Source organism: Lethenteron reissneri, chromosome 54 (genome assembly GCF_015708825.2).
Source record: "Lethenteron reissneri isolate LAM-NWPU_2019-01 chromosome 54, ASM1570882v1, whole genome shotgun sequence".
NCBI lineage: Eukaryota > Metazoa > Chordata > Hyperoartia > Petromyzontiformes > Petromyzontidae > Lethenteron > Lethenteron reissneri.
Window position 1 is genome coordinate 973,401 of NC_083832.1, and position 18,432 is coordinate 991,832.

Below are 18,432 nucleotides of genomic sequence, written 5' to 3' on the forward strand. Positions count from 1 at the left end.
GCTCGAGAGGGGGAGCTCGAGGGGGGGGGGAACTCGAGGGGAGGGGGGGAGCTCGAGGGGAGGGGGAGGAGTTCGAGGGGGGGATGCAGGAGAGCATGAAGGGGACCGTGCAGGGTGTAGGGAGGCAGAGGGGGAGGGGGGGAGCGAGGAGGAGGTGCGCGCGCATCGTGAAGGAGACGCGCGACCTGCCCCCACCCCTCCTCCTCTCCCCCGCCACGCTCCACCACCACCGCCAGCCTGCCCGGCCTGCCCGCCACACCGCACGGCGCCCAGGTGCGAGCGGCACGACTCGGCACGCGACCGGCGCCGCACACCGAGCAGGTGAGGGCCACGGAGCCGCCCGGGTTCGACTCCCGCGCGCCCGAGTCCGGGCAGGTCGAGGTTTGTGGAAGGATCCCGTCGCGGTTTGCTGGCGGTCTGCTCTTGGGACGTTTTTATCAACGTGAAACTGGAGCCTCTTCCCCGCTCAGACGAGCATCGGAACGGTGGACATGTCCAATGGCTACCAGCAGTGGATCTTCCACATTCCTCTGGTGGTGCCAGTGCATTGTGAGCTTTACCAATTGATTGGGCCTCGGACTGTATGGGAGTTGAACTCTTGACTCGCGTTAAGCGGTGAAGGCTCACCACTGAGGTTCGTACTCTGTTACGGGAGTCAAAAATCGTCGCTACTGTGTGCGGTTGTGCTTGGGGTTTTCCCCCTTGTGTGCGATGTTGGCTGGGCACAAGTTGTGGTTGTATGAGTTGTACGCGGTTGCAGGCGGGGTAGTTGGGTGATCGTTGGCTAATGTAGAGCGCGAGCGTCTCGTGTCAAAAGGTTCACAGTGCAAATCTTATTGTTGAGTTCGGTGAAGTGTTGGTCGGGCAGTGAAAATTGTGTTCCGAGCAGTAAACCCGCCGTTGTAAATTCACAATTGCAGTTCCTTGTCGGTTGACTCTACGGCCGTCAACGTCGTCATCATCATCATCATCACGTCGGGGCTCCGGGCATAGTAACGTGGAATATCCACAATCGAGATGATCTGCAAGCCAATTGGCCGACGCGAGCGGGCAGGCACACTGATTCTCGCCGTCTTGACTCCCAAGAGAACGTCGGCTGTCGGTGGGATACACGCAGAGAGAACGCTGGAGCAGTGGATAGAGCGTGGCGCCACCGCTGTTGACGTTCACGGGGCACTGAACGCGCGGCCTGGCACCTCCTCTGTCGGGTTTGGCCACAGGCGGTTGAATCGAGTTGACGTCTCGTTCGGCTCGGATTTGAGCGAAACTAAAATATTTGCATGGCAATGTGACCAAGAGACAGTCCACTCATTAAATTATGACTTAAAACTTTCGTGACTGCAGGAAACCATATTCTTCGTTCTTTCGGTAAAGTCACGTAGAAAAAAATAATAATATATTTTTTAAAATTAAAAATAAAAGCAAAAAAAAGCAAAAAATCACGACGTTTCGATCGATCCACGACGTGGTTTTTCGCTTTTTATTTTATTTTTATTTTCTATCTACGTGACATGACCGAAAGAACCAAGAACATGAAGTCCACTCATTCTTGTTACTTGCAATAACTGTTTGTGCGCGCGCGCGTGTGTGTACGTGTTTGTGGGTGCGCGCGTGTGTGTTTGTATGTGGCGTGTGTGTGTGTATGTGTGCGTGCCAAGCGGACTTGTGCATGCGTGCCTTTGATGTGTTCCATTTGCTAGGAGATGTTAACTACTTCGCCAAATACACAGGGGGTTCATGGGTTCGATCCCGACTCTGACGCCTGCTGCTGTATATTTGGAGTTTGCGGTGTCTCTTTCTCGCCGTTGTCGCGTGGATTTTTTTCTCCGGGTCTTCCGGTTTTTTCCTCCACATTTAGAATCAGCCATCACGCGCTTAGAGTATTGGCTGCTGTACATTTCCATGTTATTTTGAATTGTGTATTTGTTTAGTTCATGCAGATTAACCTTTAGGTGATGGGGAGTGGTAATGTAGCGGTTAGCGCTACGCTGCGCTACGAACCCGGCGGACCGAGTTCGATTCCCGCTCTCACAGCCAACACCGGTCACGACTATCTGAGCCGGTCCTGGGCCTCCCCTAGGTCGACTCAGCATCAAATGAGTACCTGGTGCAATGTGTAAACATCGCAACCGGGGGAGACAAAGGCAGCCGGGCGTGATGCTGGTCACCCGTCCCCTCGTATGCCACAGTGCCGGCCTTCATAGGTCCTCGCTAACAGCACTTGCCCCATAAGTCAGCTCGGCTATATTGCGGGATGCTTGTATCGCGTGTGCGTGCAATGTGTGTGTGTGTGTCGTGGATGTAGTCTATCTCACCTTTAGGCAAGGGTGACCGCGTGCACCACAATTACAAAGATCACAAAGTAACAGCAATGAAGAAAATGTAAATGGCAGGAAAATAACCCAGCCGCGTTACGGAAGGATTCAAAACGACTGCATACACATCAATCAGAATTAGTGTCAGCAAAATATATAGAAAATAAAACACATTTCCACGCGTGTGTTTGATGTATGAGTGTGTGTGTGTTATTGATGTGTCTGTGTATTTGATGTTAAGTGTGTGCGTGTCTGTAATTGATGTGTGCGTTATTGATATGTAAGTGTGTATAATTGACGTGTCTGTAATTGATGTGTGTGATTGACGTGTGCGTAATTGATGTAGAAGTGTTGAAATGAGTTTGTTAATCGAGATGATGATTTAAAAGTGCACAGCTCCCAGTGGCTTCCTAGTATTGGAAGGAAGAACGTTCCAGACGGCTGCAGAAGCGCATCTTGAGCGCGCGCGATGCGGTGACCGCAGGGCCGCAGTATCCAACAGGCCACAGTAGGCACCTTGCGTCAGGCCGACGGAAACTAAAGGGGCCTACGCAAAAGAAAAGTTCACCACGTTTTTGTTTGTTTGTATGATAAAAAAAAATGTAACCAAGATATGAGAAGAGGCTTTCCCCTTTTTTCTGGCAACAAAACAGGTGTGTTAAGATGTTAAAACACCAAACTGAAACCTTTTACAAGGAATCACGTCTGTATTAACCACAATACAGTACTTGTGGTCAGAATGCAAACAAAAAAACACTGATAACATATGCATTGTCTTTGAAACGGATTGGTCTGCACCAGAGACAGCTTTCTTTCGAGCCGAGTCTCGAATGGTGTTAGAACAGAAGACGTCAAAAGGCGTACAGCTGTACAGCTGTTAACCGGTTTTATTTTCATGAGGAGAGAGATTTTATTTCATTACAAATTTTTTGTTTGAAATAACATGTTCAAATGGTGTTCGCCGCACAATCTCATTCTCAATGGAGACGAGTCCACACGCCTGGACGAAGTGCCGCGTGACAACAAGCGGGATGACCACGGCGGGCGGTCGTGGGCACATGGGGCAGCAGTCACAACTGTCGACAGTTGTCACTGAAGCATGAATGTGTCGTTTACCCGCCGCCACCTGACACAGCCAACCGGTAAGATTTGTCACGTAAACAAAATGTCACATCTTCTTGGTTCTTTCGGTAAAGTCACGTAGAAGGGAAGTAATAAAATAAATATATAAAACATAATAAAATAATTCTCACGACGTTTCGACCACAACGCAAGCAGCCGTCCTCAGGTGAAAACCAGGTCTGTCGGGGAGACAGCGTCTGAAAAACGTGACAATTACGTAACCCGCCGATTACGTCCTTACTGGTTGGCCGTGTCGGGTGGTGGCGAGTTACGATACATTCATACTTACGCGACTTATCCCCAATAAAATACACCTTTATTACGAACAATATTGGTCGCGAAATCCTACGACGTGTCAAACTTATCACTGAACGCCCGAGAAACACACGTGGCCAGGGGCCCACAAGACGCCTTCAACCGGCCTCGAGTGACCGTCATGCAAACGGTTGCGGTCTCCCTCGGACGGCCCTCGCTCGGCCATAGCGATCGGCTCTACTCGGAACTCCGCCACTGCTCGGGTGGGCCACGGGTGGGCCACGGGTGGGCCACGGGTGGGCCACGGGTGGGCCACGGGTGGGCCATGGGTGGGCCTCGGGTGGCCCGTGGGGCCCCCTCGGCCACGCGGGGGCACCACAGCGAATGTGGAGAGCGAGTGGAGCGGCGAGGGCGGCCGTGAGCGTGTATACTGCAGGAATGCGATGAGCTATAAAGCCCCCCACCCCCCCAGACGTCCAGTCTAAACTCCTGTCCAGCATCGCTCGCAGCCCCCGCCGCGTGCAGCTCTGGAGCCGGTGGCCTCGCGCAGCAGCGTCAGTGAAGCTGTCGCAGCTGTCCACTTGACAGGAGGGAGCCTCATTGCTGTCATTCATATTGGGCCGGTCGAGAATGTGGGCGGCTTCAGTCGCGAGCAGAGTGCGGTGTTTGCGCGAAGCGGCTAAACCCGAATGGACCGTGAGCGCCGAAGGCGACGCGAACCTCAAACCCATACTAGTCCCCCCCCCCCCCCGCCAGCTCGGGTTTCGCACGTCCCGTAGCCCGTCCATTGTCGTCTTCCGCCCATCACCACATCCACCACCACCTCCTTATTGTGCTCACGAGCGTCGTTGCTTGCAGCTTTAATCGAACGTCCGCCGCGTCGATGCCGAGCCATCCACCGACTCGCCAGCCCGGCCAGTTCAAAATTGTCAGACTCGCATCGCCATCAGATCACCGACACGTTCAGCCAGACACATGGCGTGGACCCACAAACATACCGACTCGCTAACTCGTCCACCCAGCAACTCAACAGACACTAACCCGAGACACTCACTAATAACTCACCGACCCATGATACTCACGCTCACACGGCTCGCCATACAATGCAATTAGCAATCCAACACTCACAGACACTGCACTCGCCCAGCCGGTAACCCAGCCCCGACATTCACCGCCCTTCCTCCACCAGCTCATCAATCCACACAGCCAGCAAATCACTGCACTCCCAAACCACCCACCACTCACCTGTTAACAACCCATCCAACCGGTAACACACCAAACCCACCCACCCACTCACCCACCCACCCACTCACTCACCCACCCACCCACCCACTCACTCACTCACCCACCCACTCACTCACTCACCCACCCACCCACTCACTCACTCACTCACCCACCCACTCACTCACCCACTCACCCACCCACTCACGCATCTACCCACCCACTCACGCATCCACCCACCCACTCACGCATCCACCCACCAATTCACGCATCCACCCACCAATTCACGCATCCATCCACCCACTCACGCACCTAGCCACCCACTCTCGCACCCACCCACTCACTCTCGCACCCACCCACTCACGCACCACCCACCCACGCACGCACCCACACACTCACTCACACAACAACAACCGCCATTCGCCACAAAGTAGCGGTGACGTCATCACGACGCTTGTGCCAGGCTAGGTGCACATTGAGGCCACGTGAAGTGTCGAACGCCCGGTGGCAGGAGGTCACAGGGCAGACCCAGATGTCACAGGTCGACTGACTGAGATGACTGCCTGATGCACCACCTGTGCCCCCTACTGTGTCAACTTGCTGTACTTTAGTCACCCGGCGCTCCGCTCGTTGTTGAGAGCGTCGCTCCTCCGCCCTCCGTTGTTGCTGGAGGGCGACTGCCTCCAACTGCCCAGTAGCGTCGTTCACGAGCCTCCTCCACAGAGGCCGATCTTGACACCGCTGGTACCAGTCATCGGCAAGTCCACTCAGCTCCACGTCCTCCTGTACCACATCACTCCATCTCTTGTCTAACCCGTGCCGTGCCCGTTTAGACCCCTCGATCCGGCCGAACAAAAGCTGTTTAGGCATGCGTTGGCTGGGCATGCGGGCTACATGACCCCTACATGACATGGCTCTGGACGGGTGCGAGGGGCTGGTAACCCCTCCACCTTCAATTAATTACCACTAAACAACGTCGAAAATATTCAATAAATAAGCTTGTGCCGGAGGCCCCGGGGGGGACAGGCGTCTATGACGTCACCCACACACCCACTCACCCATCCACCCACCCACTCACGCACCCACCCACTCACGCATCCACCCACGCACCCACCACACCACTCACCCACCCACTCATACATGCACCCTCTCATCCATCAACCTGTGTACCCACTCATTTATCCACCAGCTTCACACACCCTTCCACCCACCCAGCTCGCCCATCTCTCACCTATCCACTCACGCGGTGGGTGGCGTCTCGATGCCGATATGTATCCCCACGTGTCTGTGTTCGTTTCTGCTCAATGCAAATGTGTGTACTTCACACGTGGGCTTTCGCGACCAATATTATCCAAAACAAAGTTAATTTTTGTTTGTTGGGTTGGATCACGTAAATGTGACGTGAAGCCACCTCCTCCTGATACGGCCAATTCGTGAGGTTTGTCACGTTGCAATCAAAACATGCCGATGAGTTACGACTTCAGCTCCAACCGGCTGTGTGGTCGAAAGTAAAGCCACAACGTTGCGCTGGAGATTACAACAACAATGACAACCAGCAGCCTCATCAGGCGATTGCAAATTCTGGCGACCGCCACGCGTCAAACTCACATTGGCTGTGTCGCGTGGAGGCGGGTTTACGACACATTTACATTGTACACGATCCGACCATATTCTGAGCAAATGCGTCTCATCTCTATACGTGTTTCTTGTTTGTGTCTTTGCGTGTATTTTATCCAATAACGGTGGCAAATATTTGAACTGTTCCTGGAGCTCCCCTAGGTCGACTCGGCCTCAAATGAGTACCTGTTGCGATGTTTAACCATCACCACCAGGGAGCCAAATGCGGCCTGGCCGAGCGTGGTGCTGACCACCCACCCCGTCGTGTGCCGTGCCGGCCTTCATAGGTGCTGCTCGCTAACGGCACAGTCTGTTAAATCCTCACGGTGTGGGATCTTTGTCTTTGCCTGTGTGGGTGCAGCATGCGGCCCTACCTGCAGGTCACGCTGTGCGACTTCGACCTGGGCAGCCTGCAGAACGCCACCGGGCCCGACGTGAACCCGCGCTGTGCCGTGCAGGTCAAGGAGCTCGTGGACAAAGGTCAGAGACCCCGAGGGGCGGTTGGGGCGGGAGGGAAGGGTGGGAGGGAGGGGGATGGGGAGGGAGGGGGGTGGGGAGGGATAAAGGGGGGTGGGGAGGGAGGGAGGATGGTGGGGAGGGATGGAGGGGGTGGGGAGGGATGGAGGGGGGTGGGGAGGGATGGAGGGGGTGGGAGGGAGGGAGGTGGGGAGGGAGGGAGGGGGTAGGTAGGGGGGTAGAGAGGGAGGGGAGATGGGGAGGGAGGTAGGGGAGGTGGGGAGGAAGGTAGGGGAGGTGGGGAGGGAGGTGTGGGTGGGGAGGGAGGGGGGGTGGCGAGGGTGGGGAGGGAGGGGAGGTAGGGAGGGAGGTGTGGAGGGAGGGGGTGGGGAGGGAGGGAGGGGGTGGGGAGGGTGGGGAGGGAGGGGTGGGGAGGGTGGGGAGGGGAGGGGTGGGTGGGGAGGGTGGGAGGGAGGGAGGGGGTGGGGAGGGTGGGGAGGGAGGGGTGGGGAGGGTGGGGAGGGAGGGGTGGGTGGGGAGGGAGGGGAGGTAGGGAGGAAGGTGTGGAGGGAGGGAGGAGGAGGTGGGGAGAAAGGGGGTGGGGAGGGAGGACGGATCACGAGAGAGGGAGGGGGGGTAGGTTGGGAGGTAGGGGGTTGGGGAGGGAGGTCGGGAATGGGGAGGGAGGTAGGGAGGGTGCGGAGGGGGTGGGGAGGGAGGGGGTTGGGAGGTGAGGTGGGGAGGGAGCGGGGGGGGCGGAGGGTGGGGATGGTGGGGAGGGGGTTCCCCTCCCCCCCTCCCCCCGCTGGGCACCATCGCCACGTGGGGAAGGGCGGCTCAAGGGGTTCGTGATGGCCGCGCCAACTCTCAATTGGGCCCGACTATCCCCACCATGCACTGGGGACGTGTGGGATGGGGAGGGGGGGGGCTGGGCACCACGGTAGCTAGGAGATGTTAACTACCTCGCCTGGTATGCAGGAGGTCGTAGGTTTGATCCCGACCCTGTCGACTGCTGTATATTTGTACTTTACGTGTCTTTCTCTCTCTTCTCGTGGTCGCGTTTTATCTGGGTCCTCCCGGTTTTCCTCGACATTTAGAATCAACATCACGGCGTTTAGAGTATAAACTTCTACACAATAAGCCACTTTGTTGGGCTATCATTTGTGGACTGGTCGCTTCTAAAAAATGGCGACGTAGCTCAGTGGGACCTTACCTGGTAACATAGAAATAGTGATGGGGAGCGGTAGCCTCGTGGTTAGTGCGCTGTGCAATGAACACGGTGGCCCGAGTTCGATTCCCGCTCACGGCCAACACCAGTGACAATTATCTGAACCGGTCTTGGACCTCCCCTAGGCCGAACCAGTCTTGGCTACGCTATGCATTTCCACGTGATGAAAAGCCACTTCGTTGAGCTGTCATTTATGATGGGCCAGGTCGCTTCTGAACAATAGTTACATAGCTCGGTGGGTCTTACCTGGTGAAATAAAAGCAAATAGAATAGAATAGGTCTTCATTTGAAGCTTTCGTGACTGCAGGAATCCATACTCTTTGGTTCTTTCGGTAAAGCCACGTAGGTATAAAATAAAATAGCCACTTCCGTGCCCTCGTCGAAGAGGCCGCTCTCCTATCTTACAGTTACATGCTAATTTCTCACATTAACATCACTAGTCCCGGCCACTTCTTTATAACCCTTGAGCTACACCCATTTCAAACCTTTTAAAACAGTCTGCCTCAGCAGCAGACCATGCTTTCCCACCTGATGATGGACGCTTGTGTTGCGCCCAAAACGTCGTGATTTATTTTATTTTATACCTACGTGACTTTACCGAAAGAACCAAAGAGTATAGAATGGGTCTGTTGAGTCTCGGTGTTCTTCAAATTTACCCTGGACCCTTCCTGATGTTTTCTCCAGATTTCCCCAAATGTTGACATTTCTCCCACTTCTGAATGTTTAGTTTAATACCAAACAAGGTGTGACACCCGATTTCGCACCCATTAATGAATAAATATGTAACCTCCAATTTCATTTCTACTATTCTGTGGTCGATTTTTTAAGTATTAACCTTTCAATTTGTGGGGATGCATTCTCTCAGCAGCATCGGCACAACACACGCACCGTCTGGACTGCTTTCAACATTCACTGTCTCCTCAGCTTGCCATGAACCAATGCTGATATTGTTTAAGACCATCTCCATTAGATATGGGTCCTAGATAGATACTTAAAGTATGCGATAACACAGGAGAAAATAATCATAGTTTCACACAGCGATCCTGTTGTATGTGTTGGGTTATGAAATTTTTATAAAAATAATAAAAATTAATAATTTTCCGAAAAATGCGCAAATCGCATTAATTATGATAGTGTGTGTATTAACATGCATAAATTATGATAATGTGTGTAATTATATGCATAATTTATGATAATCACCGAGATAATCGTAGTAATTTATGCGGATGCTTGCGATTATGTTAATGTGAGCAGTTGTGATAATTAGGCTCAGCTTCGTTTATCCAGAGTTATATCAATCAGGATAACACGATTATCATCGATTAAACGTTTACCGATTATCTTAGTGTGTGTTATGATATTTTAGGTCTCCAGTTTCAGATCTCATCACAGGCAACAGCTCTTATGAATAAGATAGTTTTGCATGGACTTGGAAAGAAGCACTCGAACAGTTGGTGTTAAGCAATTTTATTCTAACAAGCATGTGATATTCTATCATGCAGGTCAAACATGCGTCAATAATTCATGAATAACCAAACTCTTATGCATTTGCAATATTATGCATTCGATTAATATGAATAACTAAAATTCTTATGCAATTACGAGATTATGCATTTGACTAAAATGAATGAATAAACTCTTATGCATTTGCGAGACTATGCATTTGACTAAAATTAATGAATAAACACTTATGCATTTACGATATTATGCGATTACCTAATATGAATGACTAAACATTTTTTATTCATGTAACTCGACGGCAGCAACTGATTTGCACGATCAGTTGATATTGAACGCACCACCTCGAAATGGCAACCCTTTTTGAAACGCAAAGACAATATTTTTTTTAAAGTCTTATTCGTGTGCGTGCTGTGTGTGCGTTGTCCCCTCGTAATATTAATTGTGTCGTTAGCTTGTGTGGTGTAGGAGGATACAAACAGCGGCCAGAAGTTTTCTCTGGGTTGGGCGTGGCCGCCGCGAGCCCCTGCGTGTCTCTGCTTGTGCTCTCTCTCTCTCCACTGCTGGATGACGAGTTGGCACGATGCTGTCCTTGAAGATGCTCGGTCGCTCGTGTCGCTCGGTGGCGCTGGGTGTCGCTGGGTGTCGCTCGGTGGCGCTGGGTGTCGCTCGGTGGCGCTCGCGCTTTCTTGGTGGCAGCCCCCGGCTTCTCCACTGCTCGATTGATTGTTGAGTCGGCACGATGCTCGCCGTCGCTCTGGACGTCTTGTGTGTTCACACTGGTCGTTGGTCGGTGTGCCCTCAGGCACACGGCGCATTCGATGGCACTGTCCTCTTCCTCACAGCCGTTTGACCAGGCTTCCTCCACTGCTTCGCGCTCTCTGCTTTGCTCGCTTGGTCGACGCTTGGCGATCTCCGCCCTTTTACAGGTTGATTGCTTGTCGTCACTCGTCACTCTCTCTGCTCCGTGCTTCCCTTGTTTGTGCAGCTGCCAGCTTCACTCGCACTTAACTTCGTTCTGCGAGAAGCGACACCTGCTATCGGCATCGGTGTTTCGTTTCCTCACGACGCTCCGCCAGCCGGAGCACGGCTGAAACCCAGCCCCGACCCAGGTTGAACTCAGACTTCTGCGACTCGAACGACCCCTCCTCGTTCCATCTCTCCTCGAGGCACGATTTGCCCCAGCTCTCTTGCGAGCCCTGTCGCAACGCTGCGTCGCAAGCCGAGTTGCGAGACTGAGCACGACTCGACCCAGACTGCTCTCAGGCTGCCACTTTAACGATGTCTCGTCGTCCCATCTCTTCTCGAGGCACGACTGCCACAGCTCCCTTGCGTGCCCCGTCGCAACGCTGAGCTCGACCCGGACTGACTGTGTTGTGTGCTGTGCCTAACTCAAAACGTGACTCCCCTCTCCTCTCTCCGCGTCTCTTGCGAGAGAAAACAAACAACAAAACAGATGTCTTTGGAATGTCAGGCACCGATTCCCCCCTGTGACCTTTTTGCTCCCTCCTTGCTTGCCCTGCGTGGGTCATTCTGAGGTCAGACACCGCTGGAAGACAAAGGTGGTCGAGGAGATGTATGCGATACATTTATGTGGTCCTGTGTGTTACATTTATTCTTGAGTTATATTTTAATGTCCTGAGGTTAAGTGCAACTAAGTTTCCACTTATGCTTCCTTAACTGTTGAAATTCGTAATTATTATTTTTTTTTTTGGTCAGGTAGATAGAAACATACAATACAAAAATAATATATATACGGTGAATACGAGGAATACAAGGGAATTACTAATAAAAAAAAGCCCCTATTGTTTGTTGGTTCATTCTTTCTGTTAAGTTTCTACTTTTCGGTTAGGAAAACGTTAAGAAAACGCGAGTGGCAACCGTTATTTACTCTGCACCTTATCTGTACATCTCCAGATGTCTTGGGAGGTTTAGTCCATACATCTTTTTGTCCGTCTGGATGTCTATGACCTCTTTGTGACCGAATTCCTATCATTTCAACTGCCCTCCATGAATCATGGACTCTCGGTGTGCCCGTGAGGAGAAGTGAGCCGTCCTCATTATTAAAAATATATATATATAATAAAAACAAAAAAAAATGTTTTCTTAATTATTCTTAATATTAATAACGGAAAACAGGGCATAGATACAACAATCCGTAGACTCACACACAGATTCGCGTTCTTAAGAGAGAGAGACCCAGAGACTCGCATAGAAAGAACTGCCGGATGACAGGACCCTCTCTGTTAGCTAAGAGTCCTCGTCCGACGCGAGACTCTTCAGTGATCTACAACACAGAATAATGACGAGCAACGCGGCAGAGAATGTAACAAAATAAATAACCCGACGATGCTCGTCCCACATCGATCTGTCGCTCCGCGTAAAACGTGAAAAGACACCTGTACTCATCTCCCTCCCTCCCCTCCTCCCCTCCCTCGCTCCCTCCCTCCTCCCTTCCCTTCCCTTCCCCTGCCCTCGCTTATGCAGATCGGAAGACGCTTCGCCAGGTTCAGTCGACGCAGTACCCGCCATGGCAGGGCCACTTCGACACTCCCGTGGGCGACTCGCACGTCCTGCACTTGCTGCTCATCGGCAAGCCGGAGCAGGTGCTGGCCGAGATCACGGTGCCCGTCGACGGAATTGCCGAACGTTGCCAGAAGTCCGGCGGCAAAACCGACGTGTGGGTGAGTGGCGCGCAAAAGGGTGGCGGCAGTACAGCAAGAAGGTTGCCGACCGAGCCCGGCCAGAAATCTCTGCTGTTGTCTGTCCTGCCATCTCCTCTCATGTTCACGCGATCTTAAATCCTTTGCCATGCCGATGACGTCCGCAAGTTGCAGGGTGCGTGGGTGGGTGTCCCCGTTCTCCGCCGAATCTCGGAATGCGCAAGCGGTTCGGTGTTAATCTTATTTAGAGAGGCGTAGCGCCGTTGTTCTTAAAGACGTTGTACTCACCGCAGAGAACTCTAGAGATACGACCACACTCTATGATAGCTGGTGCCAAACTGTGCCAGACGCCCTCACGCATCGGTAAATCTTGAGGTCAGAAGCCATACCAATAAAATTATTCTTTTATATTTGTTTTAAATAAAACAAGACAGCGAGATTGTGAGACACGGCGAGACAGTGAGACAGCGAGACACGGTGAGACACGGCGAGACACGGTGAGACACAGTGAGACACAGTGAGACAGCGAGACAGCGAGACACAGTGTGAGACAGCGAGACACAGTGAGACACAGTGAGACACAGTGAGACAGAGAGACAGCGAGACAGCGAGACATGGCGAGACACAGTGAGACACAGTGAGACACCGTGAGACACGGCGAGACAGTGAGACAGCGAGACACAGTGAGACACGGCGAGACATGGCGAGACACAGTGAGACACAGTGAGACACGGCGAGACAGCGAGACAGAGAGACAGTGAGACACAGCAGCTGCGCATCGTGCACCCACCTATGCTTGGGCTGCCATCAGCTGTGGCACGGCTCATGAACCCGTGACCCTGCCAAACCGTGCGCCACATTGTGCAGCCGTTTGACCATCCGGCCGCCCGCTGTCTTGAAAGGCGCGACCCGGCCGATATGAAACATCCGTCGGAAAATGACGACGGGGACGATAAATGAAACGGCGATGAGGAATCGGCTTCGTCACCACCGGGGGTTTGATGTCTCGCCGGGTGCCGGTCCATGCCACGGCCGCCACCGCCATCGCGTCAGGAGCCCTGGGGAAGCGCGAGCGGGGCTCAGCTTGAGGGCTCGGAGTCTGTCGGGGGGGGGGGGGCTCGCGTGGCCGACGATGCCCCCAGCCACGGACGGTTTCGAGAGTGCGGTTGGCTACGTACGGTGCGAAAGACGTTCGCCATACACTCAAAACTATTTTTTCTTCTACCAGGTAATGCCCTGCTGAGCTGCTACATAGCTCTTTTTCAGAAGCGACCTGGTCATCACGAATGATAGCTCAACCAAGTGAAGCTCATCATCATCACGTGGAAATGTATAGCGGCCAAATACTCTAAACGCGTGAGGTTCTTTCTAAATGTGGAGGGGAAAGAGCGGTGGACCCAGAAAAAATCCACACGACCATTGGGAGAGAGAGAGACACTGCAAACTTCAAATAAACTCGTTCGCTATCCTATGTATGCGTGTATGCATGGACGCCGCAGTGGCGAGATGTTAACTACCTCGCCTGCTATGCAGGAGGTCGTGGATTCGATCCCGACTTTGACGCCTGCTGTATATTTGGAGTTTGCGTGTCTCTCTCTCTTCCCTTGGTCACGTAGATTTTTCTCTGGGTCCTCCAGTTTTGCCCTCCACATTTAGAATCAACATGACCACGTGTTCAGAGTATTTACCTGCTATAAATTTCCACGCGATCATGATGAGCCACCACCTCGAGCTATCATTTGTGATGGCCAAGGGTCACTTCTGAAAAATAATTATACAGCAGCTCAGTTGGGCCTTGCCTGGTAGAATAAAAATCTAAAATAGTTGAGTCGTAATCCGGCCGGATTTTGAAAAAAAAGCTTCTCCAGAGTTGAAGTGCATTGCGTTCCCTCTCCTCTCTTTGTCAACAGCTGGACCTGAAGCCAGCAGGGAAGCTTCTGGTGTCTCTGCGGTACATCGACGAGATGAAGACGGGTAAACGCACGCTCGCGCGCTCACGCACGCACCACGAAAAGATGTCAGCGTTGGCATTCGTTTAATGCGTAGTAGACTTTCGCGACCAATATTACCACAATCGAGGGTTTTTTTTCTCTTGGGTTAGATCGTGTAAATATAAATGTGTCGGTAAATCTGCCAAGGCCGTAATTATAATATAATAATAATATATATTGGGGGGGGGACACACAACCCCCCCCCAATATGCTCAAAAATGTCCCCCCCAATATATTGCGACAAATAGATTTCTGTTTATATGATTGCGGTTATAGTTGTACTTTATTAATCTCTAATCTCTTCCATTACATACAATTAAACAAGAAAAGGTAAAAAAAAAGAGATCAATGTAATACAATACACTATTAGACATTTTTAAAAAAAAGTAAACAAAAAGTCCATTCTATGTGTTAGTGAATGCCAGGAAAATAAATAATAATAAAACATTTCATTTTACTTTGTTTACCATGGCACCACCGGTGTGTACCGCCGATACCTTCATTTGCTTCTCTATACGATTAGTCGTGTGACCTATCGGTGCGCAAAACCTGCGGCGACGCGTGGCTCTGGCTCGCCGCGGTCGTCGCTAACGGAAGCGCGCACGCGGAACGCAAAATAGAGAGGGCGCAACGAATCCCGGAGAGACGCAGGCGTGGAGTTGCCTTGAGAGACAGGAGGGGCACCTCGCGGATTCGAGGACACGCACGGGGACAAGGACACATCGCCCAAACTTGAGAAAAAGTGGGAGTGGGTTAGGGTAGGACACGTCACGAAGCGACGATAGTTTGGGAGCGACGGCCCAGGAATGGAACGATTAAACCCACTTGAGGTGTGGGCGTCGGATGGATCGTCGCATCGCAGGATCGCGAGAGGCGGCGGCGCCTTGGGGAGGCCTTCACGCGGCAGCAGATCGACAATGGCCGATGACGACGATCGATAACCTTTCCCCACTGCCATCCGTGACCCCGGCGGCCCTTGGCCCAATCTCCCCCGACCGTGCAGGTGCCCCCAAGGACTGGCAGGGCCCCGAGTGGCGCGGCGTGTCCATGCTGAACCGTCGGCGAGGCGCCATCAAGCAGGCCAAGGTGCACATCGTGCTGGGCCACGAGTACACCGCCACCTTCTTCCGCCAGCCAACGTTCTGCTCCGTGTGCCAGAGCTTCGTGTGGTCAGTAGCGCACGGGGGGGGGGGGGGGGGCGCGAGGGGGCGAGTGGGAGGGGGGGCGAGGAGGGGGTCCCAGGGGTAGCGGATTCCCCCCTCGTTGCAGAGGTTTGCACTTGGATTCCGGCAGGCCGCCCTGATTAATGTTGCATTGCACAGGTGGTCCCCGTGCATCTGCGACATCACAATGCGCTGTTCCTAGAAACATCGTCGTTAACCAGACCCCTATTTTCCCATAGACATCAGGAACAGTAGAGACACCACTAGCCGATGCTGTTTTTACTTTTATTGGCCACGTTGGGCGCCAGGTCGCGTCGGAAGATGCCGTCCTGCATCGAGCTTCTGCGTCGTCATGAATCGATTCGTGGTGGGCATTGCATAAACGTCGTACAAACCTCGTGAACGTGGATCGTCCGCCGATCGGACCATCTCCATTGTCGTAGTCCGGAGACCGCCTGGGTAATCGATGATAAACGATTATTATTATTACTGCGTCTTCTCATTCGCGAAGCTTCCAGCTTGCGTTGGGGACAGCCCGGGACACACGGCCCAGGTGGCGCGTTCGTCCATACGCCGAACTCCTTGCGCACCGTATGTAGCCGACCGAGCTGATCTCAGTTCGAATCCGACAGAACGCGCCCTGGTTATTGTCTCGGTATTAACCGTGAGGTCCGACGCCGTGGTCTGCTTCACAGCGGCCGTTAGTCATCCTGCGACGTCAATCGAGAGGAGGAGGGGAGGGGGGAAGGGAAGGAGGGGGAAGGTAGGGAGGGGGCAGCGTTAGCGTGTGGATGGATAGTGTGGCTAGGGGCAGGGTGAGTGTGTGGTAGGGGCAGGGTGAGTGTGTGGTAGGGGCAGGGGCAGGGGTGAGTGTGTGGTAGGGGCAGGGTGAGTGTGTGGTAGGGGCAGGGTGAGTGTGTGGTAGGGGCAGGGGCAGGGTGAGTGTGTGGTAGGGGCTGGGTGAGAGTGTGGTAGGGGCAGGGTGAGTGTGTGGTAGGGGCAAGGTGAGTGTGTGGTAGGGGCAGGTGTGAGTGTGTGGTAGGGGCAGGGTGAGTGTGTGGTAGGGGCAGGGTGAGTGTGTGGTAGGGGCAGGGTGAGTGTGTGGTAGGGGCAGGGTGAGGTTGGGATGTGGTGTGGTAGGGGCAGGGTGAGTGTGTGGTAGGGGCAGGGTGAGTGTGTGGTAGGGGCTGGGTGAGTGTGTGGTAGGGGCAGGGTGAGTGTGTGGTAGGGGCAGGGTGAGTGTGTGGTAGGGGCAGGGTGAGTGTGTGGTAGGGGCTGGGTGAGTGTGTGGTAGGGGCTGGGTGAGTGTTGTAGGGGCAGGGTGAGTGTCTGGTAGGGGCAGGGTGAGTGTGTGGTAGGGGCAGGGTGAGTGTGTGGTAGGGGCTGGGTGAGTGTGTGGTAGGGGCTGGGTGAGTGTTGTAGGGGCTGGGTGAGAGTGTGGTAGGGGCAGGGTGAGTGTGTGGTAGGGGCAGGGTGAGTGTGTGGTAGGGGCTGGGTGAGTGTGTGGTAGGGGCAGGGTGAGTGTCTGGTAGGGGCAGGGTGAGTGTCTGGTAGGGCAGGGTGAGTGTGTGGTAGGGGCAGGGTGAGTGTGTGGTAGGGTGAGTGTGTGGTAGGGGCAGGGTGAGTGTGTGGTAGGGGCAGGGTGAGTGTGTGGTAGGGGCTGGGTGAGTGTTGTAGGGGCAGGGTGAGTGTGTGGTAGGGGCAGGGTGAGTGTGTGGTAGGGGCAGGGTGAGTGTGCTAGGGGCTGGGTGAGTGTCTGGTAGGGGCAGGGTGAGTGTGGTAGGGGCAGGGTGAGTGTGTGGTAGGGGCAGGGTGAGTGTGTGGTAGGGGCAGGGTGAGTGTGTGGTAGGGGCTGGGTGAGTGTCTGGTAGGGGCAGGGTGAGTGTGGTAGGGGCTGGGTGAGTGTCTGGTAGGGGCAGGGTGAGTGTGTGGTAGGGGCAGTGTGAGTGTGTGGTAGGGGCAGGGTGAGTGTGTGGTAGGGGCATGGTGAGTGTGTGGTAGGGGCAGGGTGAGTGTGTGGTAGGGGCAGGGTGAGTGTGTGGTAGGGTGAGTGTGTGGTAGGGGCTGGGTGAGTGTGTGGTAGGGGCAGGGTGAGAGTGTGGTAAGGGCAGGGTGAGTGTGTGGTAGGGGCTGGGTGAGTGTCTGATAGGGGCAGGGTGAGTGTGTGGTAGGGGCTGGGTGAGAGTGTGGTAGGGGCAGGGTGAGTGTGTGGTAGGGGCTGGGTGAGAGTGTGGTAGGGGCAGGGTGAGTGTGTGGTAGGGGCAGGGTGAGTGTCTGGTAGGGGCAGGGTGAGTGTCTGGTAGGGGCAGGGTGAGTGTGTGGTAGGGGCAGGGTGAGTGTGTGGTAGGGTGAGTGTGTGGTAGGGGCAGGGTGAGTGTGTGGTAGGGGCAGGGTGAGTGTGTGGTAGGGGCTGGGTGAGTGTTGTAGGGGCAGGGTGAGTGTGTGGTAGGGGCAGGGTGAGTGTGTGGTAGGGGCAGGGTGAGTGTGGTAGGGGCTGGGTGAGTGTCTGGTAGGGGCAGGGTGAGTGTGGTAGGGGCAGGGTGAGTGTGTGGTAGGGGCAGGGTGAGTGTGTGGTAGGGGCAGGGTGAGTGTGTGGTAGGGGCAGGGTGAGTGTGGTAGGGGCTGGGTGAGTGTCTGGTAGGGGCAGGGTGAGTGTGTGGTAGGGGCAGGGTGAGTGTCTGGTAGGGGCAGGGTGAGTGTGTGGTAGGGGCAGGGTGAGTGTGTGGTAGGGGCTGGGTGAGTGTCTGGTAGGGGCAGGGTGAGTGTGGTAGGGGCTGGGTGAGTGTCTGGTAGGGGCAGGGTGAGTGTGTGGTAGGGGCAGGGTGAGTGTGTGGTAGGGGCAGGGTGAGTGTGTGGTAGGGGCAGGGTGAGTGTGTGGTAGGGGCAGGGTGAGTGTGTGGTAGGGGCAGGGTGAGTGTGTGGTAGGGGCAGGGTGAGTGTGTG

The 18,432-nt window shown here is 54.0% G+C and overlaps 1 protein-coding gene across 1 annotated transcript in view; it reads left to right on the top strand.

Annotated features, from left to right (window-relative positions):
- Positions 1–155: 155 nt before the first annotated feature.
- The window catches only part of LOC133356397 (protein kinase C delta type-like), a 53,677-nt gene continuing 35,400 nt past the window's right edge, over positions 156–18,432 (top strand). The window contains exons 1-5 of the mRNA XM_061573904.1: positions 156–321; positions 6,892–7,010; positions 12,160–12,356; positions 14,246–14,309; positions 15,330–15,495. Of these exons, the coding sequence (XP_061429888.1) occupies positions 6,893–7,010; positions 12,160–12,356; positions 14,246–14,309; positions 15,330–15,495 (545 nt within the window). The 5' untranslated portion in view covers positions 156–321; position 6,892. The remainder of the gene's footprint in view (positions 322–6,891; positions 7,011–12,159; positions 12,357–14,245; positions 14,310–15,329; positions 15,496–18,432) is intronic.